A 27775-nucleotide genomic window follows, 5' to 3' on the forward strand; every position below is an offset into this window, starting at 1 on the left:
GATGCAATAGCACCTTCTGTCAACAGAACTCTGTCGACAAAAGGCTTTATTCCTCATAGAAGGAGGTTTACCGGCGTCAACAAAACTGCCGAGTTCTGTCAACGTTATATCGACAGAACTCAGTGGTAGTGTAGATGCAGGTATAACTTTATCAACAAAAGTCCACTTTTGTCGACAAAACCCTGTAGTCTAGACACACACTTACAGACTTACTGGATGCATGCAAGCAAATGAAGAAGAGGAGATTCCACGACCCAGACCATGTAGTGCACAGGTGGGTACTTCTGAAGTCTCACTCACAACTCGCTTCAACAGAACTTGGCCACAAATCATACAGAGCTTACAGTGAGTTTACAAACCAAGCATGCACCAAATGAAAAACTACAGAAAGCTAGAAAAAGGACCATTGTGATCCAGCTGGTATTGCATTTTTATTCCATCATATGTGCACTGAGTGATAGCACAATGTCACATAGTGTAACACCACACATTTCTCAGGGTCTTATTTTATTTTTTTATGGAAGGACAACTATGAAAACATAAGGAAGAAAAAGAGATTTTTCTACTCAAGTTTGCTCTTGTTTTTAGAGACTATATGAAAATAGAGCAATACAGGGCATTCCCCTACCAGATGGGGACATTCTAAACACACAGGGCACGTCTACACTACAAGGAAAATCAATGCTACCATGGCCGATCTTCCGGGATTCATTTTAACAGGTGTAGTATAGAACCGCTAGATCAAACTCAGAGGGCACCTCTGTTGGTTCTGGTATTCCTGCTCCTCACGAGGAGTAAGGGAAACCAACGGGAACGTTGGTTCCCATCAGCCTCCCGCTGTGTGAATGGCACAGACACACAATGTAAGATACATCGACTCCCACTACGTAATTGACGTAGCTGAAGTTGTGTATCATACATTGACCTTCCCATGTAGTGTAGATCAGGCCACAGATAGGACATGCTATTTGGGGTAGTGAGGACAGGAAGGGTGCGTCTAGACAGCGGCGCTATTTCAGAATACAATGGTGTTTTCCGCGTCGTGACAGCACACCTGTTTTTTTGAAATAGTTTTTGAAACAACGGTCGCACGGTTCCGACATCCGGTAAACCTTCTTATCGTAGAATCATAGAATCATAGAACTGGAAGAGACCTTAGAAGGCCATCAAGTCCAGCCCCCTGCCCAAGGCAGGACCAATCCCAATTGTTGCACCAGGATGAAGGGACGTTTCGGAACAGTGCTCCATTTCAACATCTGGCACTGTGTAGACAGCGCCAAATTATAAACAACGTTATTTTGAAATCAACGCGAAAAAAGTGAGGCAATTTCTGTAGCTCAAATTTTGTAGCTTATTTCGAGCTAAGGGTGCAGTGGAGACGCACTCTAACTCCTCATTGAGGCTGCTTACCTTGTAAAGGAGACTAGGGGGGAACAACAGGTTTGCATGAAAAAGAGGCATCCGATGGGTTTTGTCAGGCCAGCCCGGGATGAGCGGACTGTGCATACTGACGATTATCACACAACGGCCCCTCTTGGGAAAACTTCCCTGCTAGGGAGTCACCCTGAAAGTTCTCAACACACTAGATCTGAAAAGTGACATTGTCTAGGGAAAGGGCAACAATTACTCAGGCTGGATTTTAAGTTCATCCTTGCAAAGAGGGCCAGCAGCAGGCCTACATGCCACAAATTTCACCTGATAGAATCCTAGAGCTGGAAGAGAACTCAGAAGGTCATCAAGTCCAGCCCCCTGCCCAAAGCAGGACCAATCCCAACTCAATCATCCCAGCCAGGGCTTTGTCAAGATGAGATTTAAAAACCTCTAGGGATGAAGATTCCTCCACCTCCCTAGGGAACCCAGCCCAGTGCTTCATCACCGTCCTAGTGAAATAGTTTTTCCTAATATCCAACCTACACCTCTCCCACTATAACTTGAGCCCATTGCTCCTTGTTCTGCCATCCGTCACCGTTGAGAACAGCCTCTCTCCATCCTCTTTGGAACCTCCCTTCAGGAAGTTGAAGGCTGCTCTCAAATCCCCCCTCGCTCTTCGCTTCTGCAGACTAAACAGACCCAACTCCCTCAGCCTCTCCTCCTAGGTCATGTGCTCTAGTCCCCTCATCATTTTGGTCACCCTCTGCTGGATCCTCTCCAATGCGCCCACATCCTTTCTATGGTGGGGAGTCCAGAACTGGACAATACTCCAGATGTGGCCTCACCAGAGCTGAATAAAGGGGAATAATCACTTCCCTGGATCTGCTGGTAATGCTCCTCTCAATGCAACCTAATATGCCATTAGCCTTCTTGGTTACTAGGGCACATTTTTGACTCATCTCCAGCTTCTCATCCACTGTAACCCCCAGTTTCTTTTCTGCAGAACTACTACTTAGCTGGTTGGTCCCCAGCCTGTAACAATACTTGGGATTCTTCCGTCCCAAGGGCAGGACTCTGCACTTGTCCTTGTTGAACCTCATCAAATTTCTTTTGGCCCAATCCTCTAATCTGTCTTGGTCACTCTGGACCCTCTCCCTGTCCTCCAGCGTATCTCCCTGTCCCCCTAGCTTAGTGTGATAACATTTGCTATTCTGGGTCTCTCACACACACCTAGTTGCTAAAGCAGAACAGCCCTGTAGTGGAAGAGCGAGAATACGAGTTTCCAGAGAGAAGTTACAAGCAGTTATTGAATCAGGATAAGTCCCTGCGGAAGAAAGCTCACTTCAGAGACCAGAGCTGCCAGCAGCTGGCGTTCTCCGTGCTCGATATTTGGTATGTTGTGGCTCTTTAAAACATGTTGTGGTGTCAGAAGTGGTGGAAAGAGAAGAAAATAGGAAGCCCCCTTTTTGGAAGGGCACACGAGAGGGATATTTCATGGGCAGTGATTGTACAGCCGCGTGGACCTGACACCTGGCTGCATTCTGAAGACTCCAGAAGCAGAAAAAGTAAGGAAGACTCTCCTCTCCCTTTTACCAAACATAACATATCTATATCTTGCGGCGGGAGCATCGGATTTCTCTCTGCAGGAACATGAAGCTCTATTTCCTCATTGATTGCAATTAAACCAGCTCAGCCTTTAGTTTTGTTCATGGTACAGCTCGAGGAAGTGCGGAGTGAGTAGGAAAGAACTTGCAGAAATATCTTTCTCCCTCTCTCTCTACCCCGTAGTATTTGCTCTTCAGGCTGGTTTCATTATATTTTGTGCAAGGGCAGTTCTCCAAAGTCTTCATTTTCCCTTTGTTTCAGAGGCTCTAAGTCCCTTACCCCCCTGAAACAAAAGGAGAAGAAGAATGACATTAATAAAGGCATTGACTGGTTGGATTGGGAGTAGATTGGTCACTCACTGGCTGCATTTGTTTGCACAGAGTGATTTAAAAGGCCACAGCGCACCAAATCAGAGAGTTCACTGCAACAAATCATGCATGGAGGCTGAGGCTACATCTACACTACCAGTTTTCTTGGCAAAAGTATGCTAATGAGGGACTCATTTGCATGAGTCACAATCTCATTTGCATATTTCCTGCCAATCCGTTTTTGCACGGGGGTTTTTGCGCAAAAACAAGCCGTGTGGACGTTTTCTTTTTGCACAAAAAAAAAACTTTTTCCGCAAGATCCTTATGCCCCAAAAAAGGAGGTATATTGATCTTGGGGGGAAAAGCGGTTTTTGCACAAAAAGAAAATGTCCCCACTGCTTGTGTTTGCACAAAAACCCCAGCACAAAAATGGATCAGCAGAAATATGCAAATGAGATTGCAACGTATGCAAACGAGACCCTCATTAGCATATTTTTTGCCGAGAAAACTCATAGGGTAGACGTAGCTTGACAGTCTACTCTGTGCACACAGCCAGCACAGGGCTCCTACTTCACTTAAATCCCACGTAAATAGGCTTTGGAGGGACGCAAGTGGTGCATCAGCCAGTGGTGTTACCCTAAAAGTGGGAGCATAGGATTTGCCATAGCTGGGACCATCAAATATGGTGTCCTGCCACCAACGGTGAACAATGCTTCAAGGGGAAGGCAAATAAAACTCATGCACTGCAATCAATTGAGCAGTGCCTCTTTGAAACCTCCCCATCCGATGCCCCAAGGAGGGGAAGAAGAATTCTCTAGTCATTCAAGCATACGGCATCATTCAGCCATGAATGATGGGATGTCCTGTGTCAGAAAAGCCTAGAGCAGAGGTAGCCAACCCATTACATGAATAGAGCCAAAACAGCGGTGGAAAAAATGGGAAGAGACGTACCAGAATTGTTGAGCGAGGGGGGGGGGGAAAAAAGGACACTGCCCCTTTAAAAACCAAGAGTTAGGCTTTTTGGCCACATCAGGCTCCCACCGACCAATGCCATCCTGCCGACACCATTTTGCCACACCGGACAGCTCCCCTGCACCCGGTGAACACAGGGAGCCGGGGGCCGAGGACTGTTTGTAGGGGCACATGGGGTGGCTTCACAAGCCGCACGTTCGGGGGTGAAGAGCCCTGACCTAGAGAGTAGGGTTGATGTGAAGTTGAGCTAGTGGTAGCTCTACATCCCCCACACTCCAGCACTACTAGCACCCCCCATTTCACTTGCTGAATAGATGAGCCACAGAAATGTAATAGTTGTACGCTGGGCAGAGAAATCTGAAGTGGGGACACAACTCCTATCTTGTTACCCCAAATTCCCAGTTTGGGGAACTACCCCCCATACATGCACACTCACTGCATGGAAGCCATTTAAAAACAATCAATCAAATTATCACTGATGACAACTAATCAATTAGGACAACTATGTAGCATTTGCCTATACTCTATCCTTCAGATTTGCCACAACATCATAGCATGGTTCATAATGCAGGATGATCCATGCCTATCCAAGACAGATGTCATCTCATTTTGTTAATTACAAAGCGGGACCGTGTAGTTCAGTGCCGGGAGAGGATAATAGCTGGGACAAAGTATTCACATAGTCTGTCTTAGTATGGACCCAAATGTGTCACCTGGTGCAAGAATTGCTTTTTGCATTCCTGTGTAGAGGGAGTTTCTTTCAGGGACATTAAGGGAACGTCTACACAGTGGAGATATTTCAGGATACCCATGTCCAAGGAATGCGCCCGTTATTTAGAAATATTTTTCAAAATAATGGATGCGCTCTTTTGCCATCCGTGTAAACTTCGTTCTACGACGAGTAAGGGATGGCTCGAAATAGTACTATATTTTGAAATTTGGCGCTGTGTAGACAGTGCCAAATTTTGAAATAGTTTATTTCAAAATAGACTTGAAATAAGCTATGCAATTTGCTTATTTCAAGTTTCGGGTGCTGTGTAGACACACCCCAGAAGGCCTCAAAGTAGAGCATGAAGTTAGGCTCATATGTTTACTTAAATAGGCTGTTTTGGAGGGGTTTTGATTGATCCAAATTCCAACAAAAAGGGAAAGAAAGAAAGAAAGAAAGAAAGAAAGAAAGAAAGAAAGAAAGAAAGAAAGAAAGAAAGAAAGAAAGAAAGAAAGAAAGAAAGAAAGAAAGAAAGAAAGAAAGAAAGAAAGAAAGAAAAGCTCTCCAGTTTGGGATGTTCTATATATTTGGAGAATATATCCACAAAATAGGATTGTCTTTCACATTGGGCACATCTACACTGAAGCGTTATTTTGGAATAACTGACGTTATTTCGAAATAATAAAGTGCGCGATTACACAGCAAGTCGTTATTTCAGAATAATGTCGAGCTGAAGGACTTCTTACTCCGACTCCTGTAGCCCTCATTTCATGAGGAGTAAGGGAAGCTGGAGGAAGAGTGTTCTTCCTACCACCTTCCCGCTGTGTAGACAGCACCAAAAGCTGAGTTAAGCTACGTCGACTTTGGCTACGCCATTGACGTATATGAAGTTGTGTAGCTTCATTCGACTTTTGCCCTGCAGTGTAGACATGCCCATAGAGATTTAGACTGAAGAAAAGGCTCTGAGAATCAAACAAACTCCAACTCTAATCTGTAGCCACCACAAGAACAGAGACTGACATTTACCAAAAGCGTACATCGGGTCGAAATCTGCAAAGCCACCTCAGAAATGCAACCTTAACAATTGAACAATATTGTTCTCGCAGCTTCTCTAACTACATTCAGAAGCTCTACAGTGTGGCGCCCACCCCAGACCAGACCTACTGGGATGTCTATGTACCAAAGCGGAAACCCCTTTCTGAACCAGCGTTAGCAAGAAAGGCCAGTAATATGTGTCAAACAAAATTGTGTAATGAGAAGCATTGGATACTTACTCTCCTCCACTGCACACAAGGTTGCAGCTTCTGCAGCCTATAAAGAAAAAAGGAAACAGTAAAATATGAATTACTGACAACTATTTTGACTCTAGTCTCTCTCTCTCTCTCTCTCTCTCACACACACACACACACCCATTTTTCCACTCTCTTGCTGGCAATTCAGCAGATGGCACCCTTCCCTTTTGAGTCAGACCTGAACCAGGACCCCCGCAAGAACTAGCAATGCTGTGCTTTTAAAAGCCTTTGAATTAAACACACAACCAAGGCCCCGACTAGCTGTACAGGTTGGACCTCCCTGATCCGGCACCCTCAGGATCTGACTGGTCCTGGATAAGGGATTTTGTCGGACCAGGGAAGGTCATTTCTGCCCCCCCTGCACCTCCCCACCCTGCTGCCCTACTGAGATTCCCAGCACCGTTAAACCTCAGCCCAACGGAGCCAGGCCAATGAAGCTGGGAGGGGAGCCCTTTTGAGGCACTAAGGGTGCATCTACACTGCGCCATAGGTCAAACTAAGCTGCGCAATGTGAGCTGCGCAATTTGCGTGTCTTATTTCGATCTTATTTCAATAGAGCTTATTTTGTCATGTGGCGCTCTCTTCACAACGCCAAATTGCGAAATAACCCGCTATTCCGAAACGTCCCTCACTCCTCGCAGAACGAGGTTTCCAGGGACGCCGGAATAGCGCGCCCGTTACATTTCGAAAGAACGGGCTCGCCGTGAAGACACGGGATAGCTATTTCGGGATACTCCGGTGCCCCGAAAGAGCGCCGCATTGTAGACGTCGCCTCAGGCTGAAGCAAAGACAAGGGGGCGGCTCTTCCCCAGCTGATTGACAGGTCTGAAGTGGGGCCAGGCTGGGGAAGGTCAGGGACTCCGAGCCAGGAGAAAAGTCTGGAACCTTCCCTCTGCTCTGCTGCGGTCCAGGCCTCCAACTATCTTAGACCCAAATGGAAAACAAGTATCAGGCCAAATCCTGCTCCCAGCGATACCTGTGGGACTCTGGGCTGAAGGAACGACAGTGAATCTGACAGTGATTCAGATTTACCCCTAGAGTGGTGAGAGCCGAGTTGGATCCTGTACATTCAGCACCGCCAAAGGGTGAGGGTCGGGGGCGGGGGCAATTGCTCCACACGGTGCTCTCCGGCCAGCTTTGAGGGCTGGCGGGGAAGGGGGCCGGGGAGGGCTGCTTCTGGGAGCGCAGAACCACCATCCCCCCACGTTCCCTGGCGATCCTGTTGGCTCCCCTGTGTGCATCGGCACATGTGTGTTGCCTATAGGAAGCAGGGCCAGCCCACAACATTTTGGCACTTGTGGTGGGGAGCTCAAACGACGCCCCCATGCCCTCTTGCTTAGGCCAAAATTTTGAAAGGTCTCAATTCTCTGGGTCCTAGTGGCCCCCTCCCCCCCCACTGTCTGGCACCTGAGGCAGCCACCTCAGTTCGCCTCATGGTAAGGCCAGCCCTAGCCGAAGACTGGGATTAAAGCTCCAAACATGGTGTCATGCTCCACAAAAGGGGAGGCCCGAGGGACCTCGTTCCCCCTCGCATATCCACACAACTGCTAGGCACAATGGCAGCCCCTGCCCGCAACGCCTGCAGCGCCAGAACTGGCAAGTGCCGGCTGCACTGAGCAGCGGCTGTGTTCCCAGGAGCTCTTGGAGGGACTGTGCCTCTGACCTCACTCCACGGTGAGCACGGCACAGCCCTGCGGTTATCCTGGCGGATTTGGGTTTTGTGCAGCTCGTCTGCTGTCCGATTCACTTAACCACAACACAGGGGTGCACCCTGCATGACACCTTCAACCAGGAGACCGGGGCGGGGGGAGCTACAGAAAAGCTGGGAAGTACCGCAAGAAACCTCCCCGAACATGTGGGCTTTTCAGAGCCAGTGCAGGGAGGGGGGCCCTGCTGAACATGTTGGGGCTTGGAAAGTGGGCGTGGGCATTACTAGATGTCACACAATAGGAAATGGGGTTGCCAGATGTTATCAGAAAAAATACCGAACAAATTAAAAAAAAGAAAAAAGACCCCGAGGTTATTAAGCAAAAAAAAAAAAGCCGTGGCCCCTTTAAGAAACATGTGGTGAGGCTTTGGGCCCTAACAGACGGCCGCCTGCCATCTTGCCGGACAGCTCCCCTGTGGAACTCGGTAAGCACTAGGGTTGCCAGGCTGCCTCCATATTGAGCCGGACAGCCCAGGATTTTCGCCTCCTGCCCAGGAAAAATCAGAAAGTACCGGACATTTTAGGTATCTGGTATTTTCTGAATTTTTTTACCAGAAAGGAGGTGAAAATACTGAACTGTCCGGTTCAATACCGGACACCTGGCAACCCAAATAGGAAAGAACCTTGCTCTGCAGACCAGTCGCTGGCTTATGTCTAACGGAGTCTAGTGTAAAAACGGTTTGGGCTGGGTTTTGAACCTGGACCCTGCTGCTGGGATCTGCTCGGTGGCAGCGCTTTCAGGGCTGGCCTAATGGCCTGATTGGCTTGGAAGTGAATTTCGTTTTAAGTCCCCGTGAATTCCTCCTGGCTTTGTGCTTGGTCCTCATTGACTCCAGCGGGAGCAGGACCAGACCTTCTGAGAGCTGATGACCATGAGGGCAGCTGCCATCCCAGACGCTGGGTCCGTCTAGGTCAGCTAGCTTCCTTCAGCAGTGACCAACGCCTGACGTTTTAGAGCAGGGGTGGTGGAACACGGTGGTGGTTTGCCAGAGATAGCAAACCACTATATTTATCTGGCCACCACCGCTATATTTATCTGGCTGTAGGTACCGGTGATCGAAGCTCCCATTGGCACAGATTGCTGTACTCAGCCAACGAGAGCGGCAGGAGGCAGCACAGTCCAGGACAAAGCTTCTCGCAGCTCCCATTGGCCAAGAACGGCAATCTGTAGCCAATGGGAGGTGTGATCGCCGGTACCTACAGCCGTGCAGACAAATATTGCGGTGGTGGTCCGCCAGAAGCTCATCCTAGCAGACTGGATTCGGCCCGTGGGGCAGTATTTGCCAACCACTATTTTGGGGGGGAGGGGAAGAAGCCCAGTTCTCATACTGATTGAAAACTTTGCCCACGGAGGTAAGGGAATATTTCCTCCTGACTCCTGCATGTGACCAGGTTGTGAAATGTTACCTGGGATAGCGTAATGTTGCTAGCCGTCAGAGGATCACCTTGACTTTCATGGCCCCCGCCATAGTATTTTCCCTCCCGGGGTACTGATGCGACTGTGTGGAGAAGAGACCCCCCCACACACACCTTGCAGAATTCAGCCAACCCCATGTCAGCACATCATCATGGGAGAGCCCCCCCGGATGCATTCACCCCTGTCGTCACCACGTAACCACGTACCAGAGCATCTTGGCCCACGCTGGTGAGAGGCTGCGGAACCACCTTCTCCAGGCCCTGAGCAAACCACTTGAACACCCTGCCAGCCAGAAACACCTGTTAAACTCTTCTTATGGGCCTCACTTTCCTCATCGGCGGGGTTTGCATGCAGCTGGAGCCAGGGCAGAGTTAGCCCCACAAAGGCCCACAAAGGTTCACCCTGTATTTCCGTCCACCCTCTGTGTATTGCTCTGCACCAGGCAACCGATCAGCCCTCGATTAATTCAATCCATCAGTCGATAGTGAGGTGTCAGAGATGGCTAGACACACACAGCATGGTCACGGGGTCCACCCAGCAAGCACAAGGCTGTACTCAGGGCAGCAGTGGCAAGGGCCAGTGGATCACACCCAGCATTAGGGAACCCAGCCCCCCAAACCCACAGATGGTCATTCAGGCACGATCATGGAACGTTCCGGAATTCACGCTGCAGTACCTGCCACCGTCGCCACCGAGTGTCCGAGGAAAGAGAAAGGCTCCAGGTCCCGACAAGCCGTCCGTAGAGGCCTGCTCCGAGGTTCTGGATACGCTGGGACTGGCTCGCGAGCTTCCCTTGAGTGCAGCCTGGCTCTCACTCACTTTGCGTTCTGCTTGAGATTTTTCACCGCGCGAGAGAGGCAACACTGTAAGTTTTCTTTTAAAGCATGGAGTCCCTTCAGGCTTAAGCCACCCTTGTGTAAAAGGCCAGATCGGATGAACATCACTGGAGTTACATGAGTCCCCCCAGTGAGCACCCAGCCCAAGGTCAGACCTAGATCCACTTCAAGGGCAAAAAAGGGATTTAGATTGTGCACTCATAGGTGCAGGATAAGCCCTCTGCCCAGCCTGTCAGACTTAAAACTCAGCGAGATAAAAGCCCTACTTACTGGTGTGTATTGCGGTGACATCTGGGGCCCGAATCCCAGAGCAGGGCCCCACGGTGTCAGGCCCGGGACAAACCCAGAACCAAAAGACAGTCGCTGCACTGAGACGTTTGCAATCAGACTCCCAAAACACCAGTCTCAGCATCACTTGCAGTCACGTGGCTGCATCACCCCAAATCGGCCCCAGGGATTTCGGAAAACCGCCACGAGAAGACGATGGAGGGGAAGCTTCATTCTGTGTTTTCAGTCCTCGGATTCCAGCAGTGGTTTGTGCACAGGGCAAGGCTCACCAGCATCAAAGAGATGACATTGTAAAGGGCCCCGGGTGACGTTTCAGAAGGTGACATGAAAACGGAGGAGTCGCACAACCTCAAGGGATCAGACTTGCCCTTTAGATCTAGGAGTGCTAGGATGGGCAGTAGCCCAATCATTGGTCCAGGACTGCCACATGCTCCTGTTGGACGGCACCAGACCCTAGACCCGACTAGTAATCTACGTCTTTTCACTGCCTGCAACCCCAGGGCTTTGAATCTGGGCTACTGAGAGTAACCAGCAAACTCAGATCCTGGGAAGGGATTTGGCTCTAGCAGACTCCCATGCACCTTAGCAAAAATCACTCACCTTCTCTGACGCCAGCCTCTTCAGACTTGCCCTCCTGCGCCTCCTGTCATACAAGCACATAGGGAACAGGCGGACATGCCAATAGCTGAATTCAAGTGACAGAGCAGCCAAAAGCAACCCCCGTGCCTCCTACCCCATCAGCGTTCACCCTCACACACTGTGGCCTGACAGAGATGCCGGACAGGCAAACAGGAACCAATGGTAATGCACACAAATGAAGGTATGATCTGATTGGCTCCTTCCCAGGCAAACAGCCAGTATCAAAAGGCCTCTGGAGGGGATCCATTTTGGCAAAACGTATCTCCACAGCCCTTTTTTTTGGTTAACTGATTTTACATTTTAAAAAGCAACCACCAAAGATCCTAAGGAGCAATTAAAACTAAACTTCCTGTGTACTTGAGAGCTACGCTTAGACTGAGAATCATAGAATTATAAAATCCCAGGGCTGGAAGAGACCTCAGGAGTCATCGAGTCCAGCCTCCTGCCCAAAGCAGGACCAATCCCAACTCAATCATCCCTTCATAAACCTGTCTACACTCGGGGCATGTCTACACTACATTTCAAAATGACTCCCGTTATTTCGAAACAACAAGGTGGGCGTCCGCACAGCAAGCCCAGGATTTTGAAATTATTTTGAAATAACAGGTTTGTTATTTTGAAATACTAGCCCCTGAGTTTACAAGGAATAATGCGGAAAATGACCTGGGAAGTCCAGTGGATGAGAAATTGTATATGAGCCAACAGTGTCCCCTTGTAGCCAAGAAGGCTAATGGCATATTAGGTTGAATTAGGAGGAGCATTGTCAGCAGATCCAGAGAAGTGATTACAGTGAACCCTCGTTTATCGCGGTAGATAGGTTCCAAACCCGACCGCGATAGTTGAAAATCCGCGAAGTAGGGACATGTATATTTAACATGTATACAGCGAGCCCTCGCTACTTCGCGGTTCGACCATCGCGGATTCACGTATATACATAATGTAATGAAAAAAGTCCGCGAAGTCGTGAATCCGCGATGGTCGAACCGCGAAGTAGCGAGGGCTCACTGTATTCCTCTTTATTCAGCTCTGGTGAGGCCATATCTAGAATACTGTATCCAGTTCTGGGCCCCCGACTATAGAAAGGATGTGGACACACTGGAGAGGGTCCAGCGGAGGGCAACCAAAATGATTAGGGGGCTGGAGCACATGACCTATGAGGAGAGGCTTAGGGATTTCGGCTTATTTAGTCCGCAGAAGAGAAGGGGGGGGATTTGATAGCAGCCTGCAACTTCCTGAAGAGGGGTTCCAAAGAGGCTGGAGAGAGGCTGTTCTCAGTGGTGACGGATGGCAGAACAAGGAGCAATGGTCTCAAGTTACAGTGGGGAAGGTCTAGGTTGGATATTAAGAAAAAATATTTCCCTAGAAGGGCGGGGAAGCACTGGGCTGGGTTCCCTAGGGAGGGGGTGGAATCTCCATCCCTAGAGGTATTTAAGTCTCGGCTTGACGAAGCCCTGGCTGGGTTGATTGAGTTGGGATTGGCCCTGCCTTGGGCAGGGGGCTGGACTTGATGACTCCTGAGGTCTCTTCCAGCTCTATGATTCTATGATTCTAACACCTATTTTGAAATTGCTGTTTCGAAATAGGGAAGTGTGGACGCAGAATGCTGCTATTTTGAAATAACGACTCCCCAGGGTCATTCAAAGTAATTATTCTCCAGTGCTTCCTGGGGCTCTACATCAAGGTAGCACATCCACATTGAGGGAGCCTGCCTCGGACAAATTTTGAGGCTTCCCTGTATGGTGGACATGCTATTTCAAAATATTTATTGTGGGAGTTATTATTTCAAAATAACTTTAAAAATAACGAATAGTCCTGCAGAATCTTAGAGCAGTGTTTCTTAAACTGTGTTCTGCAGCACATCGGTGTGCCGCAAGGAACAACCGAATTCAAAATGGCTGCCCTTAAAGGGGAAGGTGACTTTTTTTTCCCCCTCAACAAAAAATCCTTGGTGTTCCTTATAAAAAAATTTATCAGTTGGTGTTCCTTGGTCTTAAAAAGTTTAAGAAACGCTGCCTTATAGACTAACAAAACATGTAGATGGTATCATGAGCTTTCACGGGAACAACCCACTTCTTGTTTTGAAACAACCTTGTAGTGTAGATATAGCCTGAGGGAATTACTGATGGCCCAGTAGGCATATTTCAGGCAGGACTCAGCAGGCTGGTTCCGATATCACACAGGTTTTACACCCATATAGCTGAATCAATGCCAGTAGAATGACTGCCGCACGCACCGATGTAAGAGAGAACAGTCAGGCTGCCACATACTGGGCGTGCATGAAAAAGCTGTTTGTTTTCTTTTCTAACGGCTCTCAATAGAAAATCACCAGCTCTTTCCTCCCGAGGGGTATGCGTCTAACTAAGGAGCACGTGTTTCCCTTTGATTGTTCGCTGACCTAAGAGGCAGTGTTTCTTGCTCACTTTGAAGTTAGAATCCCCTGTGTGGACTAAAGCTGTTTCCACAAGCGAATCCTGCGTTTCAATAGAAACCTGTTTATTTTTTGATCCGCCAGCTTGTTTGCATGTTGAAAGTAATTCCGTCCCCCCCACACTCCTTTCAGGTCAATGTTTGGGCTGGGCAGGGTTAAAAACAAGCAGGAAAAGGCCCTTGGGTGGATCAGAGGAAGGAGCAGAGCAAAATGGGTTTGTTTCCTTCATCAGAGAGCTCTTCCGGAGGTACACCTCCCTTTGAATTAGCCCTGATGGTTTCATCGCTTGGGTGTTAGAGAACAGCATTACAGTTGTTACCTCGGGCAAGGCAGAGCTACAGGAGTCACTGTCTTTCGCGGCCCACAGACTGCCACAAACCAAGTGGTTCGCTGTGTCCCGTATAAACTCCACTGTCTCACCACACATAAGTCTGCTGCCCTTTGCTTGGCTGAGGCTGCTGAATGTGTCAGCCAAATGTGTCAGCCCTCTTTGGCGTGAGTCGGATGCTAGATGCTCTTTCAGGAGGGAGGCCAGAGCTGGGGCGGGGCCAGAGGCAGGGTGGGGCCACAGGGGCGGGGCTTGGCTGTGGGGGCGGGGCAGACACCAGCTCCTCCCACAGCTTCACCCTCCCACCCCCCGAAATTCCTCCGGACGGGCCTGTCTTTTAAAGCGGAGTTTTACAGTATCATTTGTAAAACAAGCGGGGGGGGGGGGGGGGGGGGCGGAAAATTTCGACGTGGGGCAGCCTTGGCTGGAGAATTCAGTCATGTCAAACCATGCCCTCGAGGAGTCGTGCTAACAAGCAGAATGTTAAATGCCATCAAGCAGTCCAGGTTACAGGGGTCATGATACTTAACACTGTGAGTAACACCCGCTACAACCGAGGGCTACAGCCAACCAGCTGACATGCCGTTCAACACAACTTGCCCCTGTCTGTGCATTCCTGGCCCGTGTCTCTCGCGCTGCAGGGGCTCCGTCTCTTCTTTGTGTTTGCTGCACTCACCTCAAGCTTGGTCCCGTTCCCCGGCTGCGGGATCATTTTTCCAAACTCCTGTACCAGCCAGCTGATCACCCCGGTTCCAGCCCTGCGGAGAGAGATCGCCCACCATTAAGACGGAGCGGATCCGTTCCTCTCCCCCCGCCTGTGCTCTCCAGGCCCTGGCAGATTGTTCTCCATCGCCAAGGGCCATGGTTTCAGCTGCTGTGCAAAGCCCAGCTAATCAGGGGGGCTCGCAAGGGGCCTACATTGCTGTAGGGCTGGGGAAAAGACAGGATCCCTTTCCCCCGACCGCTCTCGAACCCAGAATCAGGGCACCAAAGAGAAACATGGAGCCTCTCCACAAGGCCCCCAGTGCTAAGCGGAAGCCACCCTCTCCTTCCCTTCTCTGTGGATGTTTAGGCCTGCACGTCTCTGTAGTTCACAGGACCAGGGGGCAGCCATGGTTCACTCCCAAACCACCCCTTTTTCCTGCACGGCAACATGGATTTCTAGAAAAGCCAGCAGGAGCCATTTGATCCCCCAGTCAGACTACGCTGCGTGTCAGAGGCCAGGGAACTGCACCCAATGAACAGAGACACTGACCACATGGCAATGCCTTGCAGCAGGCACACAGCACTCCAGAGCCCTTCACAGCCAAGTTCAGCTGGTCCATGGCTCGCCAGGCCTGACGCCCCCAAGCAAGGGGCCCTACACCCCTGTTTGTGTTACACAGGTACGAGGAACAGCTGGAGAGCACCAGCAGAGCCTTAAACATGGTTTCATGTGTAGTGAGAGTGAAATTGGCATGACAGACAGGCGGGTGAATGGGGATGAATTACATGAAACGGGGTAAACACAGAGGAGACAAAAGGCAGAATTCTCACCCTGGTCTACCAATAAATCCCAACCAGAGTCATCATAACTCCTAGTGCCGGGCAAGCTGACTTGGGAAAATAAGCCCCATCACAAAACCCCATTGCAAAATCAAACCGCCCACGTCTTTTTCTTGCCGTTCGGACAAGTGCCATTAGCTTCAGCATCGCTGGCTCCTCTGTTTCCCAGATTTGAGAGAGACCAGAAGCGGGAGTTACCAAAATTACAATTGCTGCTTGGGATGCAACATGTGACACACGCAACAACTCTGAGATTTGGTCTCAGTGGGGTCGCCGGGTTGGTCTGCATCTGCAAAACCAACCCGGAATCCAGTGGCACCTCACAGGCTAAGGGTACGTCTAAGGGTAAGTTCGAACTAGGGATGCAAATGTAGGCGACCCAAATTGCTAATGAAGCGGGGATTTAAATATCCCACACTTCATTATCATAAGCTCGCCAGCGCGTTACTCTGCTCAACAGCTGTTTCGAAAGTGAAAGTGCGCGCCGGAACGCGTTAGATCGAACCAAACCCCTTGGTTCAAACTAAAGTTACTCCTCATTTTACTAACATGAGTTCGAACCAAGGGGTTTGGTTCGAACTAACGCGTCCCGGCGTGCACTTTCACTTTCAAAACAGCTGTTGAGCGGAGTAACGCGCATGCTAATGAAGCATGGGATATTTAAATCCCTGCTTCATTAGCAATTTCGGTCACCTACATTTGCATCCCTAGTTCGAGCTAGGGAGCAAGTGTAGACGTGCCCTAACAGATCTATTTGGGCATCTGATGAAGTGGGTTTTTGCCTACACAAGTTTATTTCTAAGTAAACTATTTCAGAATAGGCGTTATTCCTCGTAGAATGAGGTTTACAGATTTTAGAATAAGCCATCCGTTATTTCGAAATTTTTTTCGAAATTTAGAGCCGCTTGTTATTTCGAAGTAATACTAGTTATCTCGAAATAACGGTGCAGTGTAGATGCACCCTTAGCCTTTAAGGTACCACAAGGTTCCTCATTGTTCTAGGAGATTTATCAGCATAGACAAATACAATTTAAATCATAGACAAATTAATCCACGTCCGTAAGTATATTAGAGGTGAGTATAAGAATCACATAACTCCAGCGAAGTGTTGCCTACTCTGGCTATACAGAGCTTAAATCAAAATAAGTGGCGCAAATTGAGCTACGTCACTTGTGTAGCTTATTTCGAAATAGCTTATTTCAAAATTGGGAGCATCTACACAGCACTTATTTCGAAATAGGGCCTTCTTCCTCCGACTTCCCTTACTCCTTGTACAATGAAGGTAACAGGAGTCGAAGTAAGAAGTCCTCCAACTTGACAGTATTTTGACACCATTTAGAAATAACTGCCTGCTGTGTAGATGCAGACTAAGTTCTTTTGGAATAGCGCTGCAGTGTAGACGCACCACATAGAGTCTTGCACGGGGCACAACTACAGCCTTCGGAGACGTTAGAAGCAAAAGATGGGAGGACCGGTCAGTAGAGCACCTCAGAGAGTTGGGCCTGATTCAGTGTAAACCCTCTGGAACAGTGTTTCCCACTTGGTGCTCTGCAGAACCCCAGGGTTCCATGAAGTGAAAGTAAGGGTTCCGTGAGAACCCCCACTCTCCCGGCCCCTCTTAAAGAGACAGAAACAAATTGCAGCTGGGTTTTTTTCTTTCTTTTTTTGCTCAACAAATTTTTATCCTAGGGGTTCCTTGAAATTCTTTCCAAGAGAAAAGGGTTCCATGGCCAAATAAAATTGGGAAACACTGCTCTGGACGATCCAACGCACCCAACATTTAGGGAACTCAGTCATGTCTTTTATACCCATTCCCTAGCTATTCAGCTACAGACCCATCTCCGATGTTCTTCTGTATAATACAGTTAGCACCTGCCCATTATGCATATGTGGTATCCCAGACAGCCATAACTACACTGCCAATCACTAGCCTAAGCAATGGGCATCAATCCATTTCTTAAGAGACCACCTGCATCACTATGGTTTAAATACCTATTTACTACAGTGCAAAACAATCTCCCACCCTCACTCTAACATGGGCAACTTGCAGTGTTCCTGTTCTTCTATGGTCACGTGTTTGTTATCTCTGCTAGGAAGGCATAATTCATGACCCAGGCTTGAGTGCTCATTAACGTCACTTACATTTCAGCCTTTGGTTACTTAAAAAGCTTTGTACACCAGGCCTCTCATGAATAAAACAGGCCTTTTTACACCAGCAAGGCCTAGGAACCCAGTTACCTGTGCTCTCCTGCCTGCTGTTCTAGCTCCATTAATAGCTTCATTATCATTTTGATAAACAGCCACTGCCAGGTGGATTATGTTTTACCTAAGCCTGAAGACCCTCCAGAAGGTCCAGTCTCAGCCTTGCCACTGAGAGATCTTGAACAAAGGTTGTGTGGTCTTCAGTAAACCACTAAACTTCTTTGCACTGTCAAAGAAAACGTGCCTGGAGTGGGAAGGATGAAAAGTGTGATAGGCCGGTGTCTGCTAAGTAGCCCTAGGGACTTGGACTTGGACGCCCACCTGTTGAATGGGAATTAAGTGCTTTGCTGACTTAGGTGTCTTGGGAAATCCTAGCCATACTTTATAATGACGATACATGGGCCATGTGGCACAAACATCTCTCCATCATTACAAATCAAAATAAAAAGAAACTGTGGCCATGTCTCCAGTTATCGAACGATCAACGCTCTGGCGATCGATCTTCCAGGTTTTGATTTAGCGGGTCTAGTAAAGACCCACTAAATCAACCGTTGACGGTCGACACCGGTACTCGCGAGGTATAAGGGAAGTTGACAGGAGCATTTCTCCCGTCGATCTCCCGCTGTCGGGCCACCCCAGAAAATCGATGCAAGGTACATTGACTCCAGCTAGACAATTCACGTAGCTGTAGTTGCATATCTTGCATCAATTATCTTCATCAGTGTAGACCTGGCCTGTTATTGGTTCTCTGATGGCACCTGCCTTTCCCATGGCTCTGCTCTCTGCTCTGCATTGTCAGTGAATGCAAGGAGGTGCAAACAAAGCAACATCAACTCCATAGCATGGGACCAACAGTGTTAGAACAGAATTACCTGGTCAGCAATTAAGTATATCTAGGGCCCTTCATTTTCAGTCTTTCTTTTTCTCAGGAATTTATCAGCATTTATTACCACCACAAGAAAACCAGGTGACAATCAGTGCAAAAAACTATTAATAATGTTCTCTGTAACAATCAGGCTACATCTAGACTGGCCAGTTTTTCTGGAAAATCAGCCGCTTTTCCGGAAAAACTTGCCAGCTGTCTACACTGGCCGCTTGAACTTCCGCAAAAGCACTGATGATCTCATGTAAGATTGTCAGTGTTCTTGCAGAAATACTATGCTGCTCCCGTTCAGGCAAAAGTCCTTTTGCGCAAAACTTTTGCTCAAAAGGGCCAGTGTAGACAGCTCAGATTCGTTTTCCGCAAAAAAGCCCCGATCGCGAAAATGGCGATCGGGGCTTTTTTGCGGAAAAGTGTGTCTAGATTGGCACGGACGCTTTTCTGCAAAAAGTGCTTTTGCGGAAAAGCGTCAGTGCCAATCTAGATGCTCTGTTCCGAAAATGCTTTTAACGGAAAAGCATTTCCGGAAAATCATGCCAGTCTAGACGTAGCCTCGGGGTTTATTTTGGTGGACGGGAAGATGAGAGGGAAAGTATTCAATAGATTAACACTTTGAATTCTGTGAATCAATGTGCTTTGCTGCAGAACTGAAACAGAACTCAAAGCACAATGACACCTCTGAGCCTAAGAAAACAATGGATCACTAATCCCCAAAGAGAACTTTTCATTTGCGTAAACAGTTTACTGTTGTAGGCTTTAGAGCTCTTAGCCTATAAATATTTACTTTTAATAACTGGGCCACACCATTTGCAGCACGTACATTCAGCATCATCCTTTTTCTCCAGATTTGGTGCGTTTAAAACTTTTCAGTACTTCTGTCTGTTATTCCAACACTGATTTTCGTTTTCTTCCCATTTTGGGATGGCAGATTGTTAAACCGTTGTCCGCCAACCGCTTGAAATGGTACGTGATGGACGTGAGATTCAGCAGCATATTCAGATGCACATGCACTTCAGAGTTTGCGTGCGTGACTGTTTGTTTGTTGCATGTGTCTTCCAGACTAATACAAACCCTTACTTCAACAGGCAGCTTTGCATATACACACAGACTTCTGTGTTGTGGGAACACATAGATCTCATGCCATGTACTGAATTTTCCCAATAAAACAAGTTATTTTAATATATTTGAGTGATACAAAAGTAGGGCAAAAATCAGAAGAAAAATGAAAAGCCGGTAATTTTTCGGTAAAAATCCATTTACGTTGAAAAGGATGGGGCTTCAGCATCTTAGACCAAAAGGCCACAGTGAGCCACAGGCGCCACAAGCTTCTGCGTTTACATGGCTTTTTAAACAAATCTTCATCACCACTTTGGAGACAGATTCCATGTGGCCCCCATGAGCCAGCGTGGCCCTACAGAGATTACCCTTTATGGAATAAGAAGAGAAATCCGGGCTCCATATTCTTTCACTCCTGGGCACCCATACCAATATGGAAGGACCAGTTTCCCTTATACCCACAGAGGAACGGCCACACTGGGTCAGACCAAAGATCCATCTAGCCCAGTGTCCTGTCTGCCAACAGTGGCCAATACCAGGTGCCCTAGAGGGAGTGAACAAAACAGGGAATCATCAAGTGATCCCTCCCCTGTAATCCATTTCCAGCCCCTGCAAACAGAGGCTACGGACATCATCCCTACCCAGTCTGGCTAACAGCCATTGATGGACCTAACCTCCATGAGTTTATCTAGTTCTTTGTTGAACCCTGTTAAAGCCCAGGTCTTCACAACATCCTGTGGCAAGGAGTTCCACAGGTTGACTGTGCGCTGCATGAAAAAAAAACCCTTCCTTTTGTTTGCTTTAAATCTGCTAGCTATTCATTTCATTTGGTAACCCTCCGTTCTTATTGTTATACCAAGAGGTAAAAGACACCTGCACTTTCAGTTAAATGAATAAACAGGGTTGATATTTTTATCCTTCAGAGCAATGCACTGCCCACAGCACAGCAGGCATGGCCATGTTAAACCCACTCTGGCTGAGAAGCAAGAAGGAAAAAGGCAGACCACTGGGAGTGGCTATCAAATCAGAGTTCCAATGGACAGCCTCATGTGCTTGAAATGAAAGAGGAAAGCGACTTATCCTACGGGCGTTACCATGCTGCACAGCTTGGGGGGGAACTTACCCTTTTTCTGAGGCATTATTATTGTTATCTGAGCTGGAATGCAACTCGCTATGATCCTGCATCTCATCTTCCTCTGGAGCAAGCGTAGTTATCTCTGGAGGGGGAAGGAAAGAAAATGATAGCATGAGAGTTCACAAGCTAAACAACACAAAAAACAATCTAGTGAAAGACCCACGTAGGTTTCACCCACAGCTGACTAACCCAACAGCCACCCAGTTGGTCACTGGGTTTCCTCTACAGGCGGTATTGGTGGCCTGTGAGACACAGGAGACCAGACAAGAAGACGGGCAGCCCCTTCAGACCCTAAACCCCAGCATTGTTCAATGCTGGCATCAGTCCCAATGGGATGGTTTTGTGAACAGTACTAGCTGACTGGGGAGAAGAGAGATGGGAAAGCTCCATACACCCTGGTTAACCCCAGCAGCAGTGTTGATTATCTGAGGTCCTGCAGCATCCAGGAGAACTAATCAGGGGCCAGAACCATGTGGTATGGACAGACCAGAAAAGCCGTCCCTCTCCCCAAATCACAGCCTCAGTCACCTCAGGCCTGCTCTGTGCCCCAGGACTGGTTTTACAGTCCAGGCAAGCAGGAGCCGTGCAGGGAAGCTGCGGTGAGGCTCCCAAAAGAACTGAGACTGTCACCCGACAAATTTGGTGGAGAATGCGGGCATAACAGAGCCCTTTCCCGGTCCTGTGGCTCGTTGGGAGAGATGGGGCAAGGGCTTTTGTTTTCCCAGCCAGTCTTGCTGCTGAAGGAGATCAGGCTGTGGGTTACTTGCGCTTCTGACCATCCCTGCGCTTCAGGTCTGTGTGTAGGGAGCTGCCCAGCCCATTCTGTCTGTCAGAATCTCTCTCTCACACATGAACTCCCTGGGGGCTGCTTGGAGCTCTCTGTTCCAGTGGAGTCACACATGGGGTGGGTAAGACAATGCTTTGAGATATACTGGAGGATACTGAAAATACAGATATACCCTGCAGTCCCTCAGGGACCCTGAGAATGACCAATCTGCAGGATGGATAGGTTGCTGCCATGCCTTGAGAGCCTCCGATAACAGAAGAGGCTATTTCACTCAATGCGGGCATCAGTATCCATATTTAGGCAGACTGACCGAGCAGATAAAGCCATGGAGTGAGATTTGGGAGCGGTTGGTTCTCTCCTGACTTTACTACAGCCCAGTGGAAGGTGTGGGGCAAGTCCGTGTGCTGAGCCTCAGTTGCCCCATCTGTAAAATGGGAATAATGCCCTTGAACAATTCTTTGCGCTCTCCCGATGAAAAGTGCATTACAAAAGCCAAGTATGAGGATCAAATGATTTATTTAAATTTTTACCTAGTTGGTCCTCATCCTCCTTTATGCTCTGGACTTCTGTCTGCAGAGAACACACAAGCCCATGATTAAAACCACTGGCGAGAACACTGCGGTATGAAAAGCAAACCCCATGACCTGTGATCCTCTTGAGGTGGTTCTGGTACAGACCTGGTCAGGGAAGTCCAGACTGTTCTCGAAGCTCTTTCTGACGGTCTCCAGCCTCCTTGGATTCAGGGCTGGCTGAGGGATGACCTTGCCCAGCTCCTGGGAGAGCCACGAAAGAACCCCCCGTCCGGCGCTGCAAGAGAGCGGAGGGGCTGGGATGTGCAATGCGAATCAAAGCACAGGAGCGAATTTAACCTCATGTGGGTCCTCTTGGGGAGATTCCTCTGGAGTGACCCAACAAAGAAATGGGAATCTTTCCCCCACGGAGCAGACCAGAGGATCCTCTAGAAAACTCGTGGGCCCTGTGGAATCTGTTGAAGATCAGGGCTGGTCACAGAGAGCTCTGTGTTCCCATTGGGTCCTCGGCAGCTCCCCGGCAGCAAACTCCAATGGAGCCAGGTGACTGGAGACTCCCCCAAGACCTGCAGACCCCACCCATAAAAGGGGTATCTCCACTAAGGCTGCGTCACCTTTTCTTAAGGAGTTCCTCGGGGCTGGAGAGGTGCTAATGTATCTCTGCTCCATTGGTCTTGCCTGTTCCACCTCAATACACCCTTTCCCCCACTCCTACCCCCAAGAGGACCACAGGGGAGGGGGCCCGTGGTCCTGTCTATATGTAACTAGGGCGATCAAGGGGCAAAGGGTCCCTTCTCCACACAGATCCCCCCGCAAGCTAGATGTCTAGCCACCCATCTGACGTCAGAGTTCATAGTTATTAAAAGTCCTCTCTCTGCTGGTATCACCAGTCCTAGCTCCGCACTGCCAGTGTGGGGGGGAGGGAGGGGAGAGAAAGTGAGGGGGGAAGGGGACAGGGGAAGGCACCTCTCAGTGGAAGACACAGATGATGGGCCCGGATCTTGGGTTGTGACGAACGACACTTTCTTCCCTGCCCCTAAACGAAAGCAAAACACGAATAACCCCGGGTGTCCCATGCATTACCAAGAGCTGTGAGCACCTACCGAAGACATGGCCCAGAGGCTGTGGGGTGCATTGGACACGTGGGCTGAAAGGCTGAGTGAACTAGGGCAGTGATGAACCACGTAGGCATAATCTTAGAATTATAGAATACTAGGATTGGAAGGGACCTCGAGAGGTCATTGAGTCCAGTCCCCTGCCCTCATGGCAGGACCCAGTACTGGCTGGACCGTCCCTGATAGACATTTATCTAACCTACTCTTAAATATCTCCAGAGATGGAGATTCCACAACCTCCCTGGGCAATTTATTCCAGTGTTTGACCACCCTGACAGTTAGGAACGTTTTCCTAACGTCCAGCTTAAACCTCCCTTGCTGCAGTTTAAACTCATTGCTGCTTGTCCGATCCTCAGAGGCCAAGATGAACAAGTTCTCTCCCTCCTCCTTATGGCACCCTTTTAGATACCTGAAAACTGCTCTCATGTCCCCCCTCAATCTTCTCTTTTCTAAACTGAACAAACCCAATTCTTTCCGCCTTCCTTCATAGGTCATGTTCTCTAGACCTTTCATCATTCTTGTTGCTCTTCTCTGGACCCTCTCCAATTTCTCCACATCTTTCTTGGAATGTGGTGCCCAGAACTGGACACAATACTCCAACTGAGGCCTAACCAGCACAGAGAAGAGTGGAAGAATGACTTCTCCTGTCTTGCTCACAACACACCTGTTAATGCATCCCAGAATCATGTTTGCTTTTTTTGCAACAGCATCACACTGCTGACTCATATTCAGCTTGTGGTCCACTATAACCCCTAGATCCCTTTCCGCCATGCTCCTTCCTAGACAGTCACTTCCCATTCTGTGTGTGTGAAACTGATTGTTCCTTCCTAAGTGGAGCACTTTGCATTTGTCCTTATTAAACTTCATCCTGTTTACCTCATACCCTATCCTCCAGAGCAGTCGCAACCCCTCCCAGCTTGGTATCATCTGCAAACTTAATAAGCGTACATTCTATATCAATATCTAAATCGTTGATAAAGATATTGAACAGAACCGATCCCAAAACAGACCCCTGCGGAGCCCCATTTGTTATGCCCTTCCAGCAGGATTGTGAACCATTTATAACTACTCTCTGAGTATGGTTATCCAGCCAGTTATGCACCCACCTTATAGTAGCCCCATCTAAGTTGTATTTGCCTAGTTTATTGATAAGAATATCATGCGAGACGGCATCAAACGGTCTAGGTATACCACAGCCACCACTTAAGAGGGACTTCTGGCTGAAACACCGTAGCGAGCTCTGCCGGCATGGCATGAAGGAAGCCCGGCTTTAGAGCTGGGGTCTCCCAGCAGTCAGGCCATGTCGACACTAGGAAACGATTTTGAAATTAGTAAGTTTGACTTCACTCCCAATGTCACAAAATCAAACTGGCGTGTCCACACGACGGGGAAGCCTTGAAATTAATCCGAGGCAGGCTCCGGTAGTGTGGACGTGCTACCTCGCACTCGGAGCCCCAGGAAGGAATTAGTTGGGGAGTAATGAGCTCGAACGACTCTGGGGAGTCGTTTCGAAACAGCGGCACCGGCACGCCCACACGCCCACTCTTTTGAAATAACTATCCCAGCAGCTACGAGTTTGGAATTAGTGGGACTCCTGATGAACAGCGGGAATACAGATTTCAAATTCCGCAGCCTGTTATTTCAAAGTAACGGGCTTGGTCGTGTGGACATGCCGCTTAGAAATTCGACCTTAAGGGGTTATTTGGAAACAAAGTCCTTGTGTAGATCAGGGCTCCAGGTTCCAGGGTGAGTCTCAGCAGAGCTGGCATAAAGGGAGCAAACGCTGAGTCCCACCGTGAAGCCATGTCGGAGGCTGGGACACAGCTCTTTGATGAAACCCACTCCAAATGGCAGCAAGGGGGGAGAGGAGAAAGCAGTAGCTGACCCTACGGCCCTTCCCGAGAGGCCAAGGCACTGACATCTGCTGTTTTCGTTTGTGATGTTTATATGTCGCGGCAACGTCACTTTCAGAAACTCACCTGCTGTCTGACCGCAGGCGGGAGATTCCCCAGGACATGTGAGGTTCCCTTTGGGCAGCTTTAGGGAGGAAAGGAAAAGTTTCAGGTGAAAAGTCACGTGTCACAACATCCATCCCTGTGCTTCTCAGTCACCCCAAGATGATCAGAACTGAATTCAAACAGACATTACTTCCCCTCTAGGCTCCTTTCCTACCATCCGGAGAATGAAAAACAGTCGGGTCCCAGTCCACCTTCGGTTACAGATGGATCTATCTGCTGCGCTTGGGACCACGGAGGCCTTCAGATCAGTGGGCGTAAATGTCTCCCACGTGGTTCCAACGGGAGACTCAGGGGGCTCTTTGTTTCTAGTCAGTTTCACTTCCTCACTCGCATGCACGAACACAAAGTGGGGGCCATCTCGAACAGTGCTAGGCAAACTGCCCGGGTGAATGAAGCTCGGCTTGAGCAGGGCGTTACGCTGCTGGCACGCAAGGTGCAAGCCCCACTCACGCTGCTGGCTGGGATACGTCTTTTCGACCCTGATAAATAATCCGTGTCTTGGCCAGCCGCCAAGAAGAGTCTTATCCACAAAACCTGCATGGCTGTGGGTTGGGACGGGCGTAGCTTGAGTGGAACCCTGCTCTCTCACGAGTGAGAGGGCGTCTTGCGGGATCCACATGAGTAGCAAACCTTGTGTGCCCTACCCAGCAGCAGCCAGCCCCTCAGCTATGCCACCCCATCTCCCCTGCCTGCTCCCCTCTCACCTGCTCTGCCTCGCCAGGCCTGGCTGCTCCATCGATCGCCCTGGGCTCTGCTTTTCTCTCCCCCTTCTCCACTAGGGCTGCCTGGTGAGGGGTGCCAGGAGGCTGAGGTACCACCCTCTCGATCCAGCCAAGCATCCTGTCACCTGCGGAAGGGAGATTTGTATCATCAACTCTCTCAAGAGAGGCCCATTGGTGATGACATGAAGCTGCCAGGGGAAGGGGATGGGGACCCGGCACTGGCTGACGTGGCAGCAGGAAGCATATATCAGGCAGCTGTCCATCTGCGTAATGTCAGCTGTCCCCAAGGGTAGGGATAGGGAGGGCAGGGAGAGGGTCCAGAGTGACCCAGACAGATTAGATGATTGGGCCAAAAGAAATCTGATGGGGTTCAACAAGGACAAGTGTAGAGTCCTGCACTTGGGACGGAAGAATCCCAAGTATTGTTCCAGGCTGGGGACCGACTGGCTAAGTAGCAGTTCTGCAGAAAAGGACCTGGGGGTTACAGTGGATGAGAAGCTGGAGATGAGTCAACAGGGCGCCCTTGTAGCCAAGAAGGCTAACGACATATTAGGTTGCATTAGGAGGAGCATTGCCAGCAGATCCAGGGAAGTGATTATTCCCCTTTATTCGGCTCTGGTGAGGCCACATCTGGAGTTTTGTGTCCAGTTCTGGGCCCCTCAGTACAGAAAGGATGTGGACGTATTGGAGAGGGTCCAGCGGAGGACAAAAAAAATGATCGGGGGACTGGAGCACATGACCTACAAGGAGAGGGTGAGGGATTTGGGTGTATTTAGTCTGCAGGAGAGAAGAGTGGGGACGGGAGGGATTTGAGAGCAGCCTTCAACTCCCTGAAGGGGGGTTCCAAAGAGGATGGAGAGAGGCTGTTCAGAGTAGTGACGGATGCAGAACAAGGAGGAATGGTCTCAAGTTGCAGTGGGGACGTTTAGGTATAACGGATATAAGGAAATGGAGGTGGAGAAGCGCTGGGCTGGGTTCCCTAGGGAGGGGGTGGAATCTCCATCCCTAGAGGTGTTTAAATCCTGGCTTGACACAGCCCTGGCTGGGCTGATGGAGTTGGGTTGGTCCTGCCTTGGGCAGGGGGCTGGACTCGATGCCTCCTGAGGTCTCTGCCAGCCCTGGGGTTCTGTGAAGCTGTCGAACGGCCTCTCTAAAGCCAGCGCCCGGCGGACAGCAGCTGGGTCAAGCTGGGGGGAGGAAGAAGTGACTTGCTGGGCCCTCGTCCCCCATACAAATCCCTTCCGTTCACCTGCAGGTTGGGAAATCCGCTCACAGCCTTCAGGTCCCACGGCTAGGTCCTGCCCTGTCCTCAGACACCCCAGTGGAGATGCCAGCCCATTGCTACCAATGGTGGTATCCAAGCGAATGCCCCTGGTCATATCCAATGTTGCCCTGGCCTCATCTAAGCCAGACTCCTCTAGCCAGGAAGGAAGCCATGCCCCGAGGAAGCCCCTCTTGGTTGAGAACATGGCCACACAGATCACTGGGGACACAGCACCCTGGCATGCCACTCTCCATGCCGGCTCCCATTGAGCACAGAAACCAACTCAAGGCTGCTGTCCTGACTGGCACTGGTCCTGGTCTCCTCCAATCTCCCATGAAAGCTGCATTCCAAGGAGCAATAACACTGGCAAGCAGGAGGTGAATGAAAGAGACGGAACCTTCCCCGGGAACTAGGCCAAGAAGGGGGATCCTGCTTCCGGCGGAGCTGAGACTGAGAACTAGCCTGGTCGCAATCCGAGCGAAAGTCACACATGTCATCCAGACTGTCCCCCAGTAATACCCTTTTCTCACACATTCACTCAGAAAAAACACCCCCAGGACTGCCTCTGGCTGCCAGAGATGGAAGAGAAAGAACAGGGTCTTCTTGTAACTTAGGGGAGG

General features: G+C 49.3%; 1 protein-coding gene across 1 annotated transcript; it reads right to left on the bottom strand.

The window, feature by feature from the left end:
• Positions 1 to 285: 285 nt before the first annotated feature.
• Positions 286 to 27775, bottom strand: LOC102453084 (cyclic nucleotide-gated channel beta-1-like). The gene is made up of 12 exons (XM_075940451.1): positions 25874 to 27775; positions 25131 to 25188; positions 23003 to 23072; positions 22184 to 22313; positions 22037 to 22076; positions 20708 to 20801; positions 14578 to 14659; positions 11107 to 11149; positions 10059 to 10212; positions 9589 to 9664; positions 6240 to 6276; positions 286 to 3259 (listed from the first exon to the last, which is right to left on the bottom strand). Exons 1-12 carry the CDS (start codon positions 26006 to 26008, stop codon positions 3252 to 3254), a joined length of 927 nt encoding a protein of 308 aa, XP_075796566.1. The 5' UTR covers positions 26009 to 27775; the 3' UTR covers positions 286 to 3251.

Source organism: Pelodiscus sinensis, chromosome 12 (assembly GCF_049634645.1).
Source record: "Pelodiscus sinensis isolate JC-2024 chromosome 12, ASM4963464v1, whole genome shotgun sequence".
Classification (NCBI taxonomy): Eukaryota; Metazoa; Chordata; order Testudines; family Trionychidae; genus Pelodiscus; species Pelodiscus sinensis.